Source organism: Neoarius graeffei, chromosome 9 (assembly GCF_027579695.1).
Source record: "Neoarius graeffei isolate fNeoGra1 chromosome 9, fNeoGra1.pri, whole genome shotgun sequence".
Lineage (NCBI taxonomy): Eukaryota > Metazoa > Chordata > Actinopteri > Siluriformes > Ariidae > Neoarius > Neoarius graeffei.
The window spans coordinates 14,963,850-14,987,287 of record NC_083577.1 but is presented as its reverse complement, the minus strand read 5'-3'; the positions used below and the strand labels follow the sequence as shown (position 1 = coordinate 14,987,287).

Below are 23,438 nucleotides of genomic sequence, written 5' to 3'. Positions count from 1 at the left end.
CAGGGATGACTTGATGGTTTGTGCACCATCTAGAGACCAATGTGAGAATGACACCATAGCACTGCTTCAACACCTAGCCAAGGAAGGTCATAAAGCAAGTTTGTCCAAATTGCAGTTTGTTAAACAAGAGGTTCACTTCTTAGGCCATGACATCTCAGCTGAAGGTAAGAAACTGTCCACGGATAGTCTCAGCAATCCAGAAAATCCCCAAACCTGTAATGAGAAAACAGGCACTTTCATTTTTGGGGATGTGCTCTTATTGTAGAACATTTATTCCTAATTACTCATTGTTGGAAGCACCCATTGGAGACATAGTTTACCCTACCAATGCAGCTGCTAGCACACCCGTGACGTGGACCCCGGAAGCAGAAAAGGCCTTCCAGGATTTGAAACCACCCCATTGCAAACCACCCCAACATTAGGTCTGCCAGACCCACTCAAACCTTTTGTTCAAACTGTTGATGAAAAGAATGGCTGTATGAGCTCTGTTCTTTTGCAGAAACATGGAGACAGACTTAGGCCAGTAGCCTACTTCTCTGGGAAACTGGACCCCGTGGCAGCAGGTCTTCCCCTCTGCCTCAGAGCTGTAGCAGCAGCTGAAAAGGCTGTTGCGACCTCCCGAGATCTGGTAGGGTACTCTAAATTTTGGTCTCACATGCAGTCTCCATGCTTCTGCTAGAACAGAAAACTTCACACTTGTCAACACAACAGTGGCTAAAATATAACACGGTCCTGCTTGACATGGCGAACATAACAGTAAAATGTTGTACTGTCCTTAACTCCGTTACTTTGCTCCCTACAGAGGAGGATGGTGAACCACATGACTGCGTAACACTTACTAACCGATTATGTTCTCTTAGGTTGGACCTCAAGGATGAACCACTTACAAATCCAGACATGATTCTGTATGTGGATGGGTCAGCATCATGACACCCAGAAACAGGTAAAAACAAAGTGGGCTATGCTGTAGTTCCAGACAATGAATTAATCACAGTGGGAGCATTACCTAGTCATTTGTCAGCTCAAGCAGCAGAGCTATATGCTTTGACAGAAGCATGTAAACATGCAACAGGTAAATCGGCCACTATCTATACAGACAGCAGATATGCCTTTGGTGTAGTACAGAACTTTGGCATCTGGAAACATAGAAACTTCCTGACCAGCTCACACATAGCCCACGACAAGCTTGTTTCTGACCTGCTGGATGCTGTCCTACTCTCATCTGCTCTTGCTATTTGCAAGTGTGATGAAAATACTAACAAATCTGATCCAGTCTCTCTAGGTAACGCAGGAGCTTACGCAGCAGCAAAACAGGCAGCCACAAGGACCCCAACTTCCTTAATGCTTTCAACTAACCCTCCTACACCTCCCTTACAGGTTTCTGACCTCCAGCAGTGGGCCACAGCAGAGGAAAAGGCTGTGTGGCGGAAAGAAGGGTGTAGCATTAAAGATGGGGTCTGGGCAAGCCCAGACGGTTGACCTTGTCTCCCCAAATACAAGTTTCTATATTATGCTAAGTTGACATGCAGGAAAGACCATGTGTCAAAAGGGGGAATGCCAGCAGCAGTAACAAAGCATTGGTTCACTAAAGGATTCTCTAATTACTCTCAAAACTTTTGTCAAAAATGTCTTGTATGTGTGCAACATAATGTAGAACGAGGGCTAAAACTAGAGCAGGCCACGCACCCAACCCCAAATAGCCCCTTTGACCATCTACAAATGGACTTCATTGAACTCTCACCTAGTGAGGGGAAAAGGTATTGCTTGGTGATGGTTGATATGTTCTCCAAGTGGATAGAAGTTTTCCCTACAGCAAAACAGGACTCAGATGCGGTGGCCAAGGCCCTCCTATGAGATATCATTCCCGGATGGGGCATTCCAAGGAAGATTTCCAGTGATAATGGCATGCCATTTATAAGCCAGGCGCTAAAACAATTGGGTAACTATCTGGGAATAGACTTAAGACAACATTGTACATACCATCCTGCTAGTGCAGGAGTGGTAGAAAGGGAAAATGGGACATTGAAGAATAAACTGAGCAAATGCTGTGCTGAAACAGGACTAGGGTGGACAAAGGTCCTACCCATAGTATTAATGCACTTGAGAATGAAAGACCAAAGCATGGCTTGAACCCCTTTGAGATATTGTTTGGAAGGCCCCCAAACACAGGGATAGGTCCCATTACACCAGGATGCCCTGACATCCTTATTTGATGATGTGATGTTGAATTACTGTGCAAACCTCTCTTCTGCTTTGAACAATATTCACAAACAGGTGAGGGCAGCCTTACTAGTTCTGACCCTGGGACCACTGCATGACCTGAAACCTGATGACTGGGTGGTGATAAAGGACTTCAGAAGGATGAAGTGGAACAAGCCCAGGTGGACGGGGCCATCCCAAGTGCTGCTCACCACACAGTCAGCTGTAAAGGTGGACAACAGAGCCACATGGCCAGCCACTGCAGAACTGATGCCAGCCACTGCAGAAGAGTACCTGAACCAACGGAGAAGCAGCACAAAGAGGGCCTGGTACAGGAAGATTAAGACAGCATTCAAGAAGTCCTCAGGGGCCTTGTCGTACCATGAGTGGACACTCTGCTATCAAGAGGCCCTTAGAGGGACCAACGAACATGAGCAATGACACACTCACACACACAGCCACATGACAGACTGTGCATTCCAATACATTCTTCATTCTGTACCTAATTGTTAACCTCACACCTGGTATAAGTGGTATTTGGTAGCTTGTCCAGTGACAGATTAATACACATATTACAGGAGCAGTGTCTGGCACCACAGGTACTCTGGGTGGCAGACTTCTAAGCTGGAAAGACAAGATAGAAATGCCGCTTTTCCACTACAAACGCGTCTGAGTCGGGCTGAGCCATGCCGTGCTGAGTCGGGCTGAGCGGGGCTGTTGGAGTTGCATTTCGACTACAACCGCGCTGAACCGTGCTGGCTGGAAGTGGGTGGACACATTGGGTGGAGTTAGCGAAAGTGGGTGGACGTCAGGTGATGTTGTTAAGCAGCGCAAACAGTGACATCAGTGAGCTTTTAAGCGGTAGTCTCACGACCCGAATAGTAAACAATAAACATGGAGGACATGGAGTCGTTAGTGTTGCTGGTCTTGGTGCTGTGGCTTGTTGTCACCGACAACACCAACAGATACTGGCAAGATCGTATAGATGAGGCGAGGCACATAAGGCTTCAGAAATTCTCGTAATTCGTAATTCTTCTCCTTCCGGGTTTGTGGTGTTTACAGATCCCAGCGTGCTCGCGGGGTGTGTGTGGGCATGTGAGGACACTCCTCCTCACCAATCAGTGCACAGAGGAGTGTCTGCTCATGCCCCCAACCTCACTCGGCTCGCTTTGGCTCGCTTCAGCCCCACTCCAAAACGGTGCGAGTTTTAGGGGCTAAGCAGGGCTGAAGCGAGCTGAGTCGTGCTGGTTTTTGGTAGTCGAAACGCGAGCCGTGTCGGGCTGAAGTGAGCTGAAGCGAGCTGAAGTGAGCTGAAAAAGGGTAGTGGAAAAGGGCCAAAAGAGATCAAACTGTTAACTGGGTTCATGACATATTGGCTGATAATACCAATCACATGGTGGTAGCTGAAAGAATACATTCTGACTATGCATACACTAGCGTACGATACCTAGCTGATTTAGGTGACGGGACTAAGTGCCTTAGGCATAGAGACTTCTATAGAAAACACCCAACACCACGTAGTTTGTTGACTGACTACTGTCATAGGCTGGACGGTGACTAATAGGTTGACAAGCACGCATCTTCAGGTGACTATGACCCATACAACAACCAACATGACTTGTATCCCAAACCAGATTGGGTTCCAGACCCCCCCAAGGACCATGACGAGGATGATGATGATCCTCTGATGGCAGTAGCAAAACTCCTGTAGAAGCAAAGACATTTCCATCTACTGACTATGCTTGCTCAATACCTTAGAGTGCTTTACACTAAGAAAAACAGCCCTAGCATTACTTCCTCATGACATGCCTCATGAAAGGCCTGGTTGAATCGTCTTGAATTCCAGGCAATGATGTATCTGTTGTTATGAACTACCTCGATCTCATTGTTATGAACTACCTCGATCACATATCACCTAACCTAACGTAGGCTAATAGTCACATCGCATTATAGAGCTTTACCTGAGTGCAAAATGAAAACATTGCAACAAACTAAATTAAGGTTTGGACAGCCAACAGAAGAGCAGGGAAAGAGAAGGAGGGAAGGTGAGAAAATATTGTCAGTGCAGTGGCAGACCGTTCAGCGGTGTCATGCCAACTTTTCAAGGGGAAACGTTTCATTGTCATTGCCCATTACATTTTAGTTAGCATTTCGAGAAACATTCAAAACTACGTTGTCACAGGCAGCCCTGTGCAGGGCTGACTAAACGGGCTTGTTTGAGTAACTCTCTCTCTTTCTCTCATAACTCTCTCTTTCTCTCTCACTCACTCACTCACACAGACACAAATAATACACTCTCACACTCTCTCTCTAATACATAGTCTTCACACAGAACTAATAGCCCTACATTCTAATGTAATTTAAGATAATGAAATGTAAATAATGCCAATACTTCAGGTAGCTGAGTGGTCCGTGTATCATCCGATCATTCAAGTATTCCATTCAATCTGGAAAACGAAAAAAAAAACCCTCAATATTTCGTTTTCCTGTTTTCTGTATGACCAAAAAATGAGGGATTGGTGTTTGTTTTCCTTTTTCCAACTCAAAACAGAACAAATAATAAACAGGGAAACCAAAACGAAATAATAACTCTAATTTACGATTATACGAGCAACTTAACTTTCATTTTAGATAAAACTAAATTCATTTGTATTCATGTCAGTCTCAAGAATTAGTTCTTATTCATACATTATAATTTTTTGCGCTCATTCAGGCTCCTTTTACTGGAAGCAAAACTCGAGGAAGATCATGGCTGTTCCCGAGTCTGACTTTCAAGCTGTCCAGCAAAAGAAGCGGAGAATCTCGTAAGTTGGAGTGCCAGTGACTTGTTACTCCTCCTCATATTTTCCTCCTGACATGAGTCATCGTAAAATGCTAAGCATGTCCTCTAACAAAAAGCAAAGTTGGTCTGACACAATATATTGAAAGCGACAAAATGAATGCCATGTTGTTATTGTTATTATTTATTATTACTATTATATTGAGATAATAATAATTAAGAGATCATCAGCTTAACATTAACAGCTTAATATATTAAATGAATAGGATGTATGAATAAATTACTTGACATGCACATGCAATTTTTCTGTTTCATAGACGCAGAGATGATGATGGACTGTCGCTGAGGATCATGGGAAGGCTAATGTAGCGTGGGGAATAGAGAAAATCAATAATCGTAAATTAGAGTTATTATTTCGTTTTGGTTTCCCTGTTTATTATTTGTTCTGTTTTGAGTTGAAAAAGGAAAACAAACACCAATCCCTCATTTTTTGGTCATACAGAAAAACAGGAAAACGAAATATTGAGTGGTTTTTTTTTTTTGTTTTTTTGTTTTCCAGATTGAATGGAATACTTGAATGATCGAATGATACACGGACCCTGAGCAATACACTCAGTTCATTTCAGTTTTGACTTTTATGTCAGACAAAACTCCACAGTTATGATGGCACAGTTTTAGAATTGTTGAAGTAAATGTGTTATGAGCCAAACTTACATTACAGGCAATGGTGAGAACACTCTGTTTCAGAGAATGCATGCAAATGGATCTCAATTCAAGACAGCCAGATAGACTGATGCCTTTACATTACTGCTCAGAATGTCTCTCCACATACAGACACCCACAAATAACACACAAACTCTCAGTCTCTCTCTCTCTCTCTCTCTCACACACACACACACACACACACACACTATTATTATAAGGTGTAATACTAAAGCTTACAATTCAGCAGTTCACACCCTTTCTGTCATGTGTATGCTGCAATGTAAATAATGCCAATACTTTAGGTAACTGGTACTTTAGGTATGTATACTCAGTTCAAGAGTTCACTACCTTTCTACTTTTATGTCAGATAAAACACCACAGTTATGGTGCCACAGTTGTAGAATTGTTAATATAAATGTGTCCACCACCAAATCTATCCTTGGTTTGTTATTTATTTATTTAAGTTGTGCCGGGGGGGGGTGCTGTCAGCCATGCTTGACCTCGGTATTTGAAAAATCCTGGTTACAGCCCTGGATGTGTGTGCAAGCCAGCGATTAGAGAAAGAACCAATCAGCTTGAGAGCTGATCACACTCCTGGAGCGTGATCAGGGCATGTAATGCAATAGATGTCTCCCTTTTATCTAGTAAAGAGCATATATAGATTTGAGAACAAAGGTGTGGTATGAGTGGTGTGCTGAACCCTCATCACTATGTGTCAGTTTCTGCAATAAACCTTCTTTGACTTGCAAAAGGATGAGACTGGTGTTGGTGTTTGTCATTTTTCCACGACAACCTGCAGTTATTTTTTTTCTTTAGAATGGAGCATTATTATCTACAGTGAAGTGAAATGTTGTCACCAAGCTACTTCGAGTTCTGAGGACAAAGCAATCTGTCTGTAAATCAGTATATCTGGCAGACTTTAATAAAGCTGTGTACAGTAGCTGACCTGATTGTATGTTCAGTGTAGTTGCGAGGTCAGCTGAAGATATTATGACTAAGGCGCTTTTAAATTAAATAACATAGTGATTAGAGATAATGTTGTACTTGAGTTGTGTAACTACTTTTGATATTTACCGTATGTCACTGTGGCAGTGGAAGCGTGGTTGAGCATTGGCTGTGAATGGCGAGGAGGCAGGTTGAACAAGCAGGTAACATGTGATGAGCTGCACCTGTGTCAAATTACTGGCTGCCTATTAACCTGCATCTCTATGTGTCTTTCAGGCAGTCAGGAACAAAAGAGAGAGCTGTGATAACCCATTTGTGTGTGTTTGTTTGGTAAAAGAGTCACTAAAAAGTGTGTACAGAAAAAGGAACTCACCTGTTCTGAAGTCTGCTTCCCATTCCTCTGTTTCCCAAAATCAGAGACCTGTCACACTGGTGCTGAAACCTGGGACTGAGGAATGAATGCTGCCATGGTATCTGAACCAGTCCAAGAGTTCCTTCAAACCCTCGTCGATGACCTCCAGCGCCAGCAGCATGCCCTTGTTGCACTTTCCATCGATCTGGACCAGTGCTTCCGGGATCTGCTTGAAGCCCAGCCAGAGGATCGGCAGGTAATATGGAGCTGGGTCCAGTCTGCGGGTGCTCCAGCCAGTGTTCCTGTGGCCTGTGGTTCAGCTGGCGAAGATGGGGCCGCAGGACAACCCTGATGCCTTCATTGAACTGTTTGAGCGTGTCGCGGAGGCAAGCTCCTGGCCAACCTCACAGTGGGCAGCTTGCCTTCTGCCCCTTCTGTTGGGGGAGGCCAGTTTGTGGCTCGACAGCTCCCAGCCTCCAATATGCTGGAGTGCCCCCACCTGAAGCGAGCCATCCTACAGGGGGTCGCACACAGCCCAGAAGAACAGCACCAGCGTTTCCACACACTGGCTTATGGCAAAGTGGGCCGGCCATTTGCGTTTGCCCAACAGCTCCAGGATGCCTGCCGACAGTGGCTCTTAGCTGGCGAGTGCGACGTCAAAGTGATCATCGACTGAGTGACAGTGGAGCAGTTCGTTGCTCAGCTGCCAAGCGGGATGTCAGCGCGGTTCCAGTGTCACTGAATAACATCACTGGAGGAGGCAGTCCAACTGGCTGAGGATCATCTGATGGCATATCTGGTAGCAGGCTCTGTGACAACTCTCTCTTAAATCACTTTCAACTTCCCCCTCTCCCTGCCCCTCCCCATCCCAGCCCCGTGGAAACAGTGGCCGACTTCCCCAAAACCCACTCCCCACACCCGTGTCCGTCCCCGTGTTTCCACTCTCCCTTCTCCCTCTGTGTCAGTGCCGACATTAACCCCCCCCCCCCCCCCCCCCCTCCAGAGATGAACTCATCCATGCCCACCAGAACCGCGAGCGAGCCTGGGCAGGTCTGTCAGTGTGGAGGGAAGCGAATCAGCGCTTCTGCAAGGAGGCAGGGCTACTGGTTCGTGTCCCCAATGTGCTTCAGGCTTCCTCTGATCGAGCGGGGGCGTACAGGATAACTGAGTATTCAAAGGGGTACATATCAGGCTTTGGTGGATTCAGGTTGTAATCAGACCTCCATACATCAAAGCCTGACTCAATGCAGGGCACTTGGAAATGCATGTGTGGTGAAGGTTAAGTGTGTGCATGGTGATATACACAAATATCTGCTGATGCCCATCACTATCGACTTCTGGGGAGAAAAGCATAGAGTAGAGACGGCGGTTAGTCCGAGTCTCACTCACCCACTGATCCTGGGACTGATTGGCTGTGGTTTAAAACATTTAATGAAACAAATAATAGTGGGTGAGTCCTGCAGTAACACATCCTGGGGGGATCCCACTGCAATGTTGGCTGGGGAGGCAGTCTCAGGCACTTCTGCATCAGCTCCACATCATAATGACACAGAGAGTGGGGAGAGCCCTCCTCCCTCTCTGGGCAATCCCTTAGGGGACTTCCCATTGGAGCAGGCAAGTGACAATTCTCTAAGACATGCCTTTGACCAAGTGAAAGTAATCGATGGTCAAATCCTCCAGCCTAACGTTGTGCTTTCCTGCCTGTATTTTTGTATTATCTAGGATAGGCTGTATTGAGTGATGCAGGACACTCAAACCAAAGAAAAGATAACACTATTGTTGGTCCCAAAGAGCCACAGGGAACTTTTATTCCAGGTGGCTCATCATAATCCTATGGCTGGGCCTTTGGGGCAGGATAAAACACTAAATCAACTCATAGCCCATTTCTACTGGCCAAGGATTTGCGCCGATGTCTGCAAGTGGTGTGCTGCTTGTCACGAATGCCAGCTGGTAAATCCAGCGGCCACACCAAAACATTCATTGCGCCCATTGCCACTGATCAAGATCCCCTTTGAAAGAATTGGCATGGATCTCATTGGGCCATTAGATCAATCTGCACATGGGTATTGCTTTGTATTAGTCATTGTGGATTATGCAATGCGATACCCGGAAGCATTGCCTCTCCACAATATCTCAGCACACAGTGTTGCGGAGGCACTTTTCTGCATTATCTCTCAAGCTGGGATTCCAAAAGAAATCCTGACTGATCAAGGCACTACGTTTATGTCATGCACACTGTGCAAATTATACTAATTATTGGGGATTAAATCGATTCGTACTAGTGTTTATCATCCACAAATGGACGGGCTGGTCGAACAATTTAACCAAACACTTAAAAACATGATTCATAAGTTCGTTCATGGGGATGCTAAAAATTGGGACAAGTGGCTCAACCCTCTGTTTGCAGTGTGCGAGGTCCCACAAGCCTCCACCAGGTTTTCCCAGTTTGAATTGCTGTATGAGTGTAAGCCCCTTGGTGTATTAGACATCATTAAAGAAAACTGGGAGGAGGGGCCTTCTCAGAGTAAAAATGAAGTTCAGTACATTCTTGACCTGAGAGCAAAACTCCATGCACTGAGTCACATAACCCAGGAGAATTTGCTACAGGCCCAAGAACGTCAAGCTCACCTGTACAAAAGAGGGGCATGGCTAAGGGACTTTGCACCACAAGATAAAGTCCTCATTTTACTGCCCACCTCAAGCTCAAAACTGCTCGCCGAGTGGCAAGGGCCCTTTGAGGTCACATGGTGGATTTGGGAGGTGGACTATGAGGTCAAACGGCCAGATAGGGATGACACATGTCAAATTTACCATCTCAATCTCCTGAAACCATGGAAAGAGGAGGTTCCTGTGTCTCTGGAAATGGTAGTTCTGGAGACGGCGGAGCTGGAACCAGAGGCAAGTCCAAAAACCGCGGCCCAATTCACCCCAGTCCCCTGTGGAGACCACCTCTCACCGTCCCAGAGAGCACAGGTAGTTAGATTGCAGGAGGAATTCTCCGATGTGTTCTCACCCCTCCCTGGTTGCACTAACCTCATAGAACACTACATTGAGATTCCCCCAGGGGTGGTGGTGCGCAGTCGCCCATATCGGCTCCCCAAACACAAGAAAAATGTGGTTTGGGATGAATTTCAGGCTATGCTTAAGATGGGAGTAACTGAGGAGTTGCACAGTGACTGGAGCAGCATGGTGGTCTTGGTTCCCAAGACCAATGGGTCGGTCTGGTTCTGTGTGGACTACAGAAAAGTCAATTTGACGCATATCCGATGCCTCGCATTTGATGAACTGCTCGATCAGTTAGGCGCAGCTCGCTTTTACTCGACACTGGATTTGACAAAGGGATATTGGCAGATCACCTTGACTCCATTATCCCATGAGAAAATGGCCTTTTCCACTCTGTTTGGCTTACACCAATTTGTCACCCTTCCTTTCAGGTTGTTTGGGGCTCCAGCGATGTTTCAGCATCTCATGGACCGAATTCTCCATCCCCACAATATAGTAATACATATAGTACATATAGTAATGATTGGAAGCAGCACCTACAACATCTGAGGGCAGTTCTGAGGTTGCTGAGGCATGCTGGGCTCATAGCAAACCCGAAAAAGTGTGCAATTGGATGGGTGGAAGTACGGTATCTGGGCTTCCACTTGGGTCATGGGCAGGTGTGTCCCCAAATTGATAAGACTGCAGCGATTGCGGCCTGCCCACAACCCAAGACCAAAAAGGGGGGTGAGGCAGTTCCTGGGGCTGGCTGGCTATTATAAGTGGTTCGTTCCTAATTTTTCAGATGTTACCAGCCCGCTGACTGACCTCACTAAAAAGGAGGCACCAGATCTGGTGTAGTGGATGGAGCCGTGCGAATGGGCTTTTGCTCAGGTAAAGGCAGTTTTGTGTGGGGGCCTGCTGTTGCATTCTCCTGACTTTTCTCTCCCTTTTGTTTTACAGACTGATGCGTCAGACAGAGGGCTGGGGGCCATTTTGTCCCAGGTGGTGGAGAGGGAGGAGCGTCCAGTGCTGTACATCAGCCGTAAGCTCTCCATGTGAGAGTCGAAGCACAGCACCATAGAAAAGGAGTGTCTGCCCATCAAGTGGGCGGTCCTCACTCTCTGCTACTACCTGCTAGGATGCCCATTCACCCTCTGTTCCAGCCAAGCCCCACTCCAGTGGCTCCACTGCATGATGGATGCCAACGCGTGGATCACTTGTTGGTATCTAGCCCTTCAACTCTTTAAATTTGAGGTGGTCCACAGGCCAGGGGCACAGATGGTGGTGACAGATTACCTCTCCCATGGTGGGGGGGGGGGAGTTAGCTGCAAGCCAGACGGCTCCCCGGCCTGAGTTGGGTGGTGGGGGTATAACATGTGATGAGCTGCACCTGTGTCAAATTACTGGCTGTCTATTAACCTGTGTATCTATGTGTTTTTCAGACAGTCAGGAATGAGAGCGAGCGAGCTGTGATACCCCAGTTGTGTGTGTTTGTTTGGTGAAAGAGTTACTGAAAAGTGTGTATAAAGGAACTCACCTGTTCTGAAGCCTGCTTCCCGTTCCTTTGTTTCCCAAAATCAGAGACCTGTCACAGTCATGTGTCAGGATCAAAACAAAGGTGTCTGCTGTGATGAGTGGGACCTGTTCTGTCTGCTGTGATGAGTGGGACCTGTTCTGACTGCTGTGATGAGGAGTCTGTCCTGACTGACTCCTTCAGAGTCTAAAATAGATATGGGTAAAGCCTCCACCTTACATTGCATGTTACCAATGCATCAGGAGACACTAAAGTGCATCTAATTAAAAAAAATGTCTGTTGTCTGCAACTGAACAGGGGAGACTGAGCCACCATATGTACAACCCCGATTCCAAAAAAGTTGGGACAAAGTACAAATTGTAAATAAAAACGGAATGCAATAATTTACAAATCTCAAAAACTGATATTGTATTCACAATAGAACATAGACAACATATCAAATGTCGAAAGTGAGACATTTTGAAATTTCATGTCAAATATTGGCTCATTTGAAATTTCATGACAGCAACACATCTCAAAAAAGTTGGGACAGGGGCAATAAGAGGCTGGAAAAGTTAAAGGTACAAAAAAGGAACAGCTGGAGGACCAAATTGCAACTCATTAGGTCAACTGGCAATAGGTCATTAACATGACCGGGTATAAAAAGAGTATCTTGGAGTGGCAGCGGCTCTCAGAAGTAAAGATGGGAAGAGGATCACCAATCCCCCTAATTCTGCGCCGACAAATAGTGGAGCAATATCAGAAAGGAGTTCGACAGTGTAAAATTGCAAAGAGTTTGAACATATCATCATCTACAGTGCATAATCTCATCAAAAGATTCAGAGAATCTGGAAGAATCTCTGTGCATAAGGGTCAAGGCCTGAAAACCATACTGGGTGCCCGTGATCTTCGGGCCCTTAGACGGCACTGCATCACATACAGGTATGCTTCTGTATTGGAAATCACAAAATGGGCTCAGGAATATTTCCAGAGAACATTATCTGTGAACACAATTCACTTTGCCATCTGCCGTTGCCAGCTAAAACTCTATAGTTCAAAGAAGAAGCCGTATCTAAACATGATCCAGAAGTGCAGACGTCTTCTCTGGGCCAAGGCTCATTTAAAATGGACTGTGGCAAAGTGGAAAACTGTTCTGTGGTCAGACGAATCAAAATTTGAAGTTCTTTATGGAAATCAGGGACGCCGTGTCATTCGGACTAAAGAGGAGAAGGACGACCCAAGTTGTTATCAGCACTCAGTTCAGAAGCCTGCATCTCTGATGGTATGGGGTTGCATTAGTGCGTGTGGCATGGGCAGCTTACACATCTGGAAAGACACCATCAATGCTGAAAGGTATATCCAGGTTCTAGAGCAACATATGCTCCCATCTAGACGACGTCTCTTTCAGGGAAGACCTTGCATTTTCCAACATGACAATGCCAAACCACATACTGCATCAATTACAGCATCATGGCTGCGTAGAAGAAGGGTCCGGGTACTGAACTGGCCAGCCTGCAGTCCAGATCTTTCACCCATAGAAAACATTTGGCGCATCATAAAATGGAAGATACGACAAAAAAGACCTAAGACAGTTGAGCAACTAGAATCCTACGTTAGACAAGAATGGGTTAACATTCCTATCCCTAAACTTGAGCAACTTGTCTCCTCAGTCCCCAGACGTTTACAGACTGTTGTAAAGAGAAAAGGGGATGTCTCACAGTGGTAAACATGGCCTTGTCCCAACTTTTTTGAGATGTGTTGTCATGAAATTTAAAAATCACCTAATTTTTCTCTTTAAATGATACATTTTCTCAGTTTAAACATTTGATATGTCATCTATGTTCTATTCTGAATAAAATACGGAATTTTGAAACTTCCACATCATTGCATTCCGTTTTTATTTACAATTTGTACTTTGTCCCAACTTTTTTGGAATCGGGGTTGTATACCTGGAAAAAATAACGTCAATATGTAGACACTATGTAGTTGCTTGTTTTGGGGTGGCATGGTGGTGCAGTGGTTATCACTGTTACCTCACAGCAAGAAGGTTCCAGGTTTGAACCTCACACCTGACGGGGGCCTTTCTGTGTGTAGTTTGCATGCCCCATAATTAGTCATAGCATATTCCCTTTAACATTCTGATAGTGTGCTCCACTACTGACTGTGCACTAGCATGAGTCCTGTTAAAGTGGACTTTTTCTGCTCTCTGTTGGTGCACTATGGGAGTGAGAAGCCATGACTTCAGAGCATATCCTCTGTCACCTGACTGTGTAGTAATAATTATTTTATTTAAGTACATGACAAAAAAGTAAATAAGCAGCAAGGTACAAAGAAAAAGTTATTGACAAGTAAGAATCGTTGGTAGGATCAAACTGGTCAGGCTTGAAGGCAAGATAGGTGAAGCCAAATACAGGGGATATCCAATCATTTAGCACAAAAGTCTTTTCGCACAAGATAGTGAATATTTTCACTTTTGCAATCCTATTGTTCCTTTTAATTGAGTATGTGCAAAAAACGAGTGTTACTGTGGCGTCAAACATCAAAGTTTCACATGCCAAAGTTAAAAGTTTTAATGACCTGTCTCATCTATTTTAATGACCTGTCATGGCTACATCAAACTGTTATTGTAAGAGCAATGGGATAAATGGTGAAGATTTTCACTTTTGCAATCCTATTGTTCTCTTTAAATCGAGCACTCAGTTAAGAATTTTTAAAAGAAAGTTTTGATCTGTCCAATTAGTATAAAAGCAGAGGTTCACACAACTACATACTGTATCATTCTATCAACAGATTATACATAGAGCAAGTCTGAGGTTACATTTAAGCTTAACATATCTGTCTACTGGTACAGCTTTGAGCTGGATGCTCATTTTTCCTCCTTTTGAGATCATCTCTGTTATACTTTCTCCAGGGATGAGAATTTTCCGCGGATCTGCGGAATTCCGAGTTTTTCCTGATGAAAATGTCATTTTTGTGAAACGTGTAAATCCGTTGAGAAAATTTTTTTTTTTGGGGGGGGGGGGGGGGGTCGGCGCGAGGCGAGGCTTGTGGTGGCACAAGCAGGCAGGACTGACCGACCGACCGACCGCCCGCCAGCATCTTTCGGCAACGCTCATCGCAAAATTTGTTACAGCTGTGATAACGGAAATCGTCATTGCTTTCTTCAATATTTATGCTAACGACAACTCACGATTTCCGGCAACGTTTTGGTGCTAGTTTCATCTCATTTCTACAATTCACGGAGAAACAAGCTATACGTACACGGTTTTGATCACTTCTTAAGTTCTAGTTATTTTGGTTAGTTTTCAAAGTTACTTTGCCAATATGGCGAAAGTTTTGGACCACAAAAATGAGGATCGTGCCAGGGAAATCGATAAATCGAACGGGATAAAGAACTGTTTCTGATGGGCATGGCTCGATAGTAGCGTTACCGTGCAGATAGGGACACAAACTGTGACGACGTGCCTGACGGAACATTTTAAACCATCATTGAATTTGAAAACATACATATATACACATACGCACACTATATATATATATATATATATGTGTATGTATATATGTATGTTTTCAAATTCAATGATGGTTTAAAATGTTTATAAACTTTAAGATATATATATATATATATATATATATATATATATATATATATATATATATATATATAATATTTTAGTGTGAATTGGGCAAATGACCCCTAGACCGGCCAGGCATTTCAGAGTTTTTTTTTTTTTAAATGTCCCATTCTCATCCCTGTTTCTCTAATGGTATAAAATAAATAAATAGGCGTGAACAAAAAAATAAATGAGTAATTGTATTAATACATAGGTTTTGTCTAATTATACACTCCATAAAGACTTTTGATCTAACAAATCTTTAGATGAAGGTGTTTAGATAAATATTTGAAATTTCTTTGGTCAACAACTGAATGTAACCAAATTAGCCATGTAGCTTGAGGTCATGTTGCGCCAGGTCAGAGATGGTTTGGCCAGCTTCAGCCCCAGTTTAGCCAACTTCTACTGGTAGCCTACTTATACTGTAGCAAAAATGCCACTCATTTAATCCTGAGTGGATAAAAGATCATCAGTTCATTACAAAACACAGAAAGGATTACTTCCATGCTTACTGTATGTTGTGTCCTTGCGATGTGGATGTAAGCAGCAAAGGGAAAGATGCAATCGAGTGACATGCTAGCACAGACTAGCACAAAAGCAGCAGTCAGAGTGCAGGTGCCTCTTCACTTTTCTCATTTTTCTGTGAAGCTTCATTGCCTAAAGATGACAAAATCTCCATTGTGGAGCTTTATAAAGTTTATCATGCAATCAAACATACAGGAGTGTTGACTGTGGAGTAACAGCTGACGGAGAGATCCTACTCATCCATAGCAAAAGGGGTGGCAGGAAAGCCCAAAAGTATAAAACTAAACATCATTCATGGTAAGTGCACCACAGTCTCATTATATGTTATGGGTTTGGGATTATTTTTCTGTTTTTGCCTTGGCTTCACTGAATTTTGCAGTGTCCTCCTTTTTGGTGTTATGGCCATACTAACATATGGGCTACATGAAACATGGCGGTTTCAAGATGGTGGAGTGGCAAAATGCAATTGCTTGTATTTGATCGGAATCTCAGCGAACAAATTAAAAAATCCATCTTTAAACATGATCAGTAGGTATTTATAATAAAGATGAAATGTTCTTAGAATGTGGCGCAGTGGTGTAGTGGTTAACACTGTTGCCTCACAGCAAGAAGGTCCTGGGTTCGAGCCCAGCAGCCAATGACGGCCTTTCTGTGTGGAGTTTGCATGTTCTCCCCGTGTCTGTGTGGGTTTCCTCTGGGTGCTCCGATTTCCCCCACAGTCCAAAAACATGTAGGTTAGGCTAATTGGTGGGTCTAAATTGACTGTAGGTGTGAATGGTTGTTTGTCTCTATGTGGATGAGCTGGAGACTTGTCCAAGGTGTACCCCGCCTCTTGCCCATAGTCAGCTGGGATAAGCTCCAGCTTGCCTGTGACCCTGTACAGGATAACCGGCTACAGATAATGGATGGATGTTTTTAGAACTTCTGCAAAAGGACTTTAGATTTGTGTTAAATGACCATAAATCATACAGGGTAATCCTAAAAGGAATTCTCTGCAAGACTAGAACAGAGGGTTACCCTCCAACAGAACAGTGCCCCTAAGCTTACTACCAAAGCCACACTGCAGTAGTTTGACTGACCCTGATCCATCCTGATGCTATACTTCTGGTTGGAGTTCTCATCACTTGGAGACTACTTGCTGCTGTTGAGCCCCCTTATGGACAGCCTAAAGATCAATGACATTACTGTAGATGGTACCAGTTAGAAACCATCTCAGGCGCAGGACTGCAATTGCACCTGCAAACAGTTTTACACTCAAGTCTCTATCATGTGCACCATTTTGCAATATCCAGTGTCACCCAGATGAAGATGGATTCCCTTTTGAGTCTGGTTCTCTCAAGGTATCTTCCTATGGAATCAATTTTGTGCCAAAATGTTCATACAATACTTTTGAAATATCAAACAAAAATGATAAATCAAAATGTAAAAAAGTCAATTTTTTTTAGACTGGCAAACAAATTATTCGTGTAATCATGCATAATATCAGTCTATTACTCTTCAGAAACCTTTTATTTTTGTTCCGCGTCTTTCTCAATTTTCATCTCATTCATTTCATTATCTCTAGCCGCTTTATCCTTCTACAGGGTCGCAGGCAAGCTGGAGCCTATCCCAGCTGACTACGGGCGAAAGGCGGGGTACACCCTGGACAAGTCGCCAGGTCATCACAGGGCTGACACATAAACACAGACAACCATTCACACTCACATTCACACCTACGGTCAATTTAGAGTCACCAGTTAACCTAACCTGCATGTCTTTGAAAGTGGGGGAAACCGGAGCACCCGGAGGAAACCCACGCGGACACGGGGAGAACATGCAAACTCCACACAGAAAGGCCCTCGCCGGCCCCGGGGCTCGAACCCAGGACCTTCTTGCTGTGAGGCGACAGCGCTAACCACTACACCACCGTGCCGCCCTTTCTCAGTTTTGTTTGACATAATTTATTTTGGTTGCGATTCCAGCTTTCTCGTTTGCGCTCCCTGACTTTTTGCTTGCAGTTTTGGCACAAGCTTCACATGTGGGTGGGCTGTCCAGGAATGCATTCCCATTGGGTAACTTGTGTTTGACTGACAGCTACGCTCAGCGATTCCCCCGGAAGCTGTTGCAGCCATTTCCTACTCAGATTTTGGCGGACTGTTTGACGAGTGACCGATCCATTGACGGTAAACAAGGATCGAGTGGACTTCAGTGGCGACTATGATATTGAATTAATTCAACAAAGTGTAAGTACGGGACAAATGTGTTGTATGTGTTGCAGTTATACACATTATGCAGGTGTTTCATGGGAAGTCAAATGTTAGACTTAGCTCCACTACCCAATATAATAGCTGTCTTGCTAACGTTAAACACACCTGCATAATGTGTACTACTGCAACACATACAACACATTTGTCCCATACTTACACTTTGTTGAATTAATTCAATATCATAGTCATCACTGAAGTCCACTCGATCCTTGTTTACCGTCAATGGATCGGTCACTTGTCAAACAGTCCGCCAAAATCCGAGTAGGAAATGGCCACAACAGCTTCCGGGGAATCGCTGAGCGTAGCTGTCAGTCAAACACAATTTACCCAATGGGAATGCATTCCTGGACAGCCCACCCACACATGAAGTTTGTGCCAAAACTGCAAGCAAAAAGTCAGGGAGCGCAAACGAGAAAGCTGGAATCGCAACCAAAATAAATTACGTCAAACAAAACTGAGAAAGACGCGGAACAAAAATAAAAGGTTTCTGAAGAGTAATAGACTGATATTTTGCATGATTACATGAATAATTTGTTTGCCAGTCTAAAAAAAATTGACTTTTTTTTATTTATTTTGATTTATCGTTTTTGTTTGATATTTCAAAAGTATTGTATGAACATTTTGGCACAAAATTGATTCCATATCTTCCTCATGTCATCTCAGGGAATTTTCACTGCGACTGTCACCTCAGGCTTGCTCATTAGGGAACAGTTTATATCCCAATTTAACATACTAGCTGAATTGCGACAATGGCAACTTTTTTAAAAGCACTATACAAACATAATTGCATTGAATAGAACTGAACTTGAACCATTAACAGTTATTGATAGCAATCAGTCAGATAAGATATTTTACAAAATCCAACAAACTTTTGCTGATGAAATAAAACAACTCTCTCACTCACACACACACACACACACACACACACACACACACACACACACATACCAACAGGGATACAGAGGATATCAGCTTGTAGTTGCATTAGTAATTTGTTAGCTGTCATCCCACCATCGACCTGTAACTGAGTAAGCGAAGTGCCACTGTCTCGATTCATCGCATCCAAAACCTGAAGCAAAACATTCATGTTTTAATCAAAACAAAGCTGACAATGAGCCACTGTTACATCATCATGTTATATTACTTTGATTATTCAATGAATAAAGCCTTGCAGATCACATAATATTCCCACAGTAGCTATTCATTCATCTACCCCTTGAATTGTCCCAAATATATGAATCATTAGCCCATTATTGTCTTTTTTCCTCTTCCCAATGCCTCTGGAAACATAAGACACCACACAGTTTATTTTTTTCATGTTTTATTGCGCCTTCCCTTTGTCAGTACTCCACTACACAGTGGATATAAAAAGTGTACACATCCCATTAAAATTATAGGTTTTAATGATGTAAAAAAATGAGACGACGATAAATAATTTCAGAACTTTTCCCACCTTGAAAGGTCTCATTGCATTGTTTTTTCATTAATTGTGCGGTGGTCTCTAGTATGAATGAATGCCCTGTGAGCCGGTTTTGGTGAAAAAAATGCTGTGGTTCTCCTGTTTCAGGCTGTTCTAGTTTGCTGGAGGAGTGGGTGGCGGGAGAACGACAGGGTTTCAGCTCTTACTCATTAATATTCATAACATGTAAACGTGTTACCTCTGATTGGCTAACAGCAATCAGTAAACGTGTTACCTCTGATTGGTAACAGCACAGTTCCGACTCCAGTGGGTCGGAACAAGCGGATGTGGGTGTCTTTGTAAAAACTGTTTTGATTGGCTATTATGGTCTCGACATCGATGCTTTGACCAATAACAATGTAGATAACACAAATTTTACATCATATTCAACGAGATTTAAACGAGACTAAAGATGGCGACTAACAAATAATGTGTAAACATCGTTGGAGTTAATAAAGTTTGAACAGCATGAAGGAACATACCCCAACCCCCTGAAATTCTCATCTCATCTCATTATCTCTAGCCGCTTTATCCTTCTACAGGGTCGCAGGCAAGCTGGAGCCTATCCCAGCTGACTATGGGCGAAAGGCGGGGTACACCCTGGACAAGTCGCCAGGTCATCACAGGGCTGACACATAGACACAGACAACCATTCACACTCACATTCACACCTACGGTCAATTTAGAGTCACCAGTTAACCTAACCTGCATGTCTTTGGACTGTGGGGGAAACCGGAGCACCCGGAGGAAACCCACGCAGACACGGGGAGAACATGCAAACTCCACACAGAAAGGCCCTCGCCGGCCCCGGGGCTCGAACCCAGGACCTTCTTGCTGTGAGGCGACAGCGCTAACCACTACACCACCGTGCCGCCCCCCGAAATTAATTTTAAAAAAAAATTCTCAACGGATTTGGCATAATATAAAAAGCTCGTATTTTACTCAGAAAAAGCGGAAATCCGCCGAAAAGCGGAAAACTCTCATCCCTGCCTAGCTTGTGACCATGTCATGCATGCTAACATGGAGAATATGAACATGCTATTTTGTAACAAAAACCTTCAAACAAAAAGTTCATGTTTTACTTACAGCTTGTGAGCTGGTGGCTGATCGTCTTGACGGTACAGATCCAAGTATTAAAAACAACCTCGAAGCAAAACGACTACTGAAGGCACCAAAGTTTGAAAAGTCACTGTGGTTGAAATGAGCAGAACACAGTACTAACGTTGCATTATATTTCGCTGGTGGTGTTCCAAAGATAAATTCCAACCATTTCTTCTTCACCTCTTCTATCTTGCAATGTTGCTCCGCTTAGGTTTCGTTTCTGTCGGCGGCTCCAGCCCGACTTTGGACGCTCGTAATTCGGGTAGGGGAGGTCCCAGCCTCCCCAAACTTGGCAGCCAGAGACCTCTGCCCTCTCCCCAACGAACCAGCACTGCCAGGGTGGGCTAGCCCCGCGCCTCAGGACGTAATTTGCCCCGAGGCGAGCCGCGGCACTCCACTTAGGTTCCGTTTCTGTCTGCGACTCCAGCCCGACTTTGAACACTCATAACTCGCGCAGGGGAAGTCCCAGCCTCCCCAAACATGCAACGTTGATGTGTTACTGCCACAAATAACACAGGCACGAACTTGTTCAACCATGTTTTCAACTTGCTGTTAGGTCCTCTTTGTTAGCTACTGACGAGATGGGCTCTGCTATCTCTCCTCGCGTTTAAATCCGAACTTTCTTCCCATGGGCGGTCGCAAGCCAAGGTGGGCGAGGCCATGAATTTTAATTTTCGAAGTGACGTAAGTTCGTAGGACTTTTTCAGATTCGCTCATTTTTCCGACTATTTTCTTTCATAAGCTAATACAGGGAATGGGAGTAGAATTACATTTTCACATGCAGCATGCGGTATTTCAAAAAGAGTCAGTATTAAACATTTTTGGTGGAAGGGCACCTTTAATGTGACCTATAGCCTGTACAATTCAATTGTAAAACAAACAAATTTGTTAGGGGAAAACATAAAAAATAAAACACATACAGTAAGCTGGTTGCATAAGTGTGCACACCCTTAAACTAAAACTTTGTTGAAGCACCTTTTGATTTCATTACAGCATTAGTCGTTTTGGGTAGGAGTCTATCAGCCTGCCACTCGTAGACGTGGCAATATTTGCCCACTTTTCCTTGCAAAAGCACTCCAAATCTGTCAGATTACGAGGGCATCTCTTGTGCACAGCCCTCTTCAGATCACCCCACAGATTTTCAATTGGATTTCGGTCTGGGCTCTGGCTGGGCCATTCCAAAATGTTTTTGGGGGTCCTTGTCATGCTGAAAGATGAAATTCCTCTTCATCTTCAGCTTTCTAGCAGACACCTGAAGGTTTTGGGCCAAAATTGACTGGTATTTAGAACGGTTCATGATTCCCTCCACCTTGACTAAAGCCCCTGTTCCAGCTGAAGAAAAACAACCACAAAACATGATGCTGCCACCACCATGCTCCACCGTGGGTATGGTGTTCTTTTGGTGGTGCGCAGTATTGTTTTTGCACCAAACATACCTTTTGGAATTGTGGCCAAAAAGTTCAACCTTGGTTTCATCAGACCATAACACATTTTCCCACATGCTTTTGGGATGGTTGATGTTTTTTTTTTTTGCAAAATTTAGCTGGGCCTGGATGTTTTTCTTTGACCCTACCTCATAGTCCAGACATATGGAGAATACGGGAGATTGTTGGAATTGTTGACAGATTGTTGTAATACACAACCAGTATGTGGGTGCAATCAGTTAATTATTGAAATTAAGTGATCAATCTCGTTAAATCAGTCTCATTAAATGTGAAGGTTAATAATTAAAATGAATCAATCCCATTGAATCATTTTACTTTGACTCATTTGAATTGAATCATACCATAGAATCAGTCTCATTCAGTGAATCATTTAGTGAATCGTTCAATGAATCGTTTAGTGAATCATTTAGTCAATCGTTCATTGAATCATTTAGTGAATCGTTTAGAGTGAATCGTTCAATGAATCATTTAGTGAATCGTTCAATGAATCATTTAGTGAATCATACCAATGAATCATTTAGTGAATCATTTAGTGAATCACACCATTAATCCTGGTGCTTAATGATAAATTACCAAACAGCTAGATTATGGTATATTTCCAAATTATTACAATCACTTACCACATTACATAACTTTTATATGCACCCTTTTGAATTCGAGGGAGATTGGGGACTTCATATATTGTTCACACAAATAAACACAGTTTGTTTAATAAATGAATTTATTATCATCTCATCTCATCATCTCTAGCTGCTTTATCCTGTTCTACAGGGTCGCAGGCAAGCTGGAGCCTATCCCAGCTGACTACGGGCGAAAGGCGGGGTACACCCTGGACAAGTCGCCAGGTCATCACAGGGCTGACACATAGACACAGACAACCATTCACACTCACATTCACACCTACGGTCAATTTAGAGTCACCAGTTAACCTAACCTACATGTCTTTGGACTGTGGGGGAAACCGGAGCACCCAGAGGAAACCCACGCGGACACGGGGAGAACATGCAAACTCCGCACAGAAAGGCCCTCGCCGGCCACGGGGCTCGAACCCAGGACCTTCTTGCTGTGAGGCGACAGTGCTAACCACTACACCACCATGCTGCCTGAATTTATTATAATAAAGATAAAAATAATAAATCAATATATACAAGTAGTGAGGTGTATATATACACACGTGTGTGTGGCCTAGCTTGTTGCTAGCTCAAACAAAGGAATGCTATCTAAATAGAACAAAGGATTAGCTCTGTTGCTAATGTGTGCTTGTGTGTGTGTGTGTGTGTGTGTGAGGGACTTGACCAAGTGTTTAGCCTCGTGTAGCTAACTACACGTGGTGGAGGCCTAGATTAGCCTTGTGTTGCTAGTGTGTTTGTGAAAGGCCCTATGGCCTAGCTAAAGTGTGTGTTTGTTAGGCCTGGTGAGGCCTACTGAGCACGTGTTGCTAAAGACAAAGGGAAGCTATCTAAAGTGTATCAGGCCTGGTCAGGCCTGTTGAGCACGTGTTTTCTCAGTAACAAAAAAGATTCCACACTCATAACATTACCAAATTCACTGAAACCTTGATAAGGTCAAA

At 43.8% G+C, this 23,438-nt stretch overlaps 1 protein-coding gene across 1 annotated transcript in view; it reads right to left on the bottom strand.

Moving 5' to 3' along the window:
- LOC132892102 (glycerol kinase-like) overlaps positions 1-23,438 on the bottom strand; it is a gene marked incomplete at its 3' end in the record, with an annotated part of 205,517 nt that overhangs the window by 29,052 nt on the left and 153,027 nt on the right. The window contains exon 16 of the mRNA XM_060930503.1: positions 18,812-18,932. Coding sequence (XP_060786486.1) covers positions 18,812-18,932 — 121 coding nt within the window. The remainder of the gene's footprint in view (positions 1-18,811; positions 18,933-23,438) is intronic.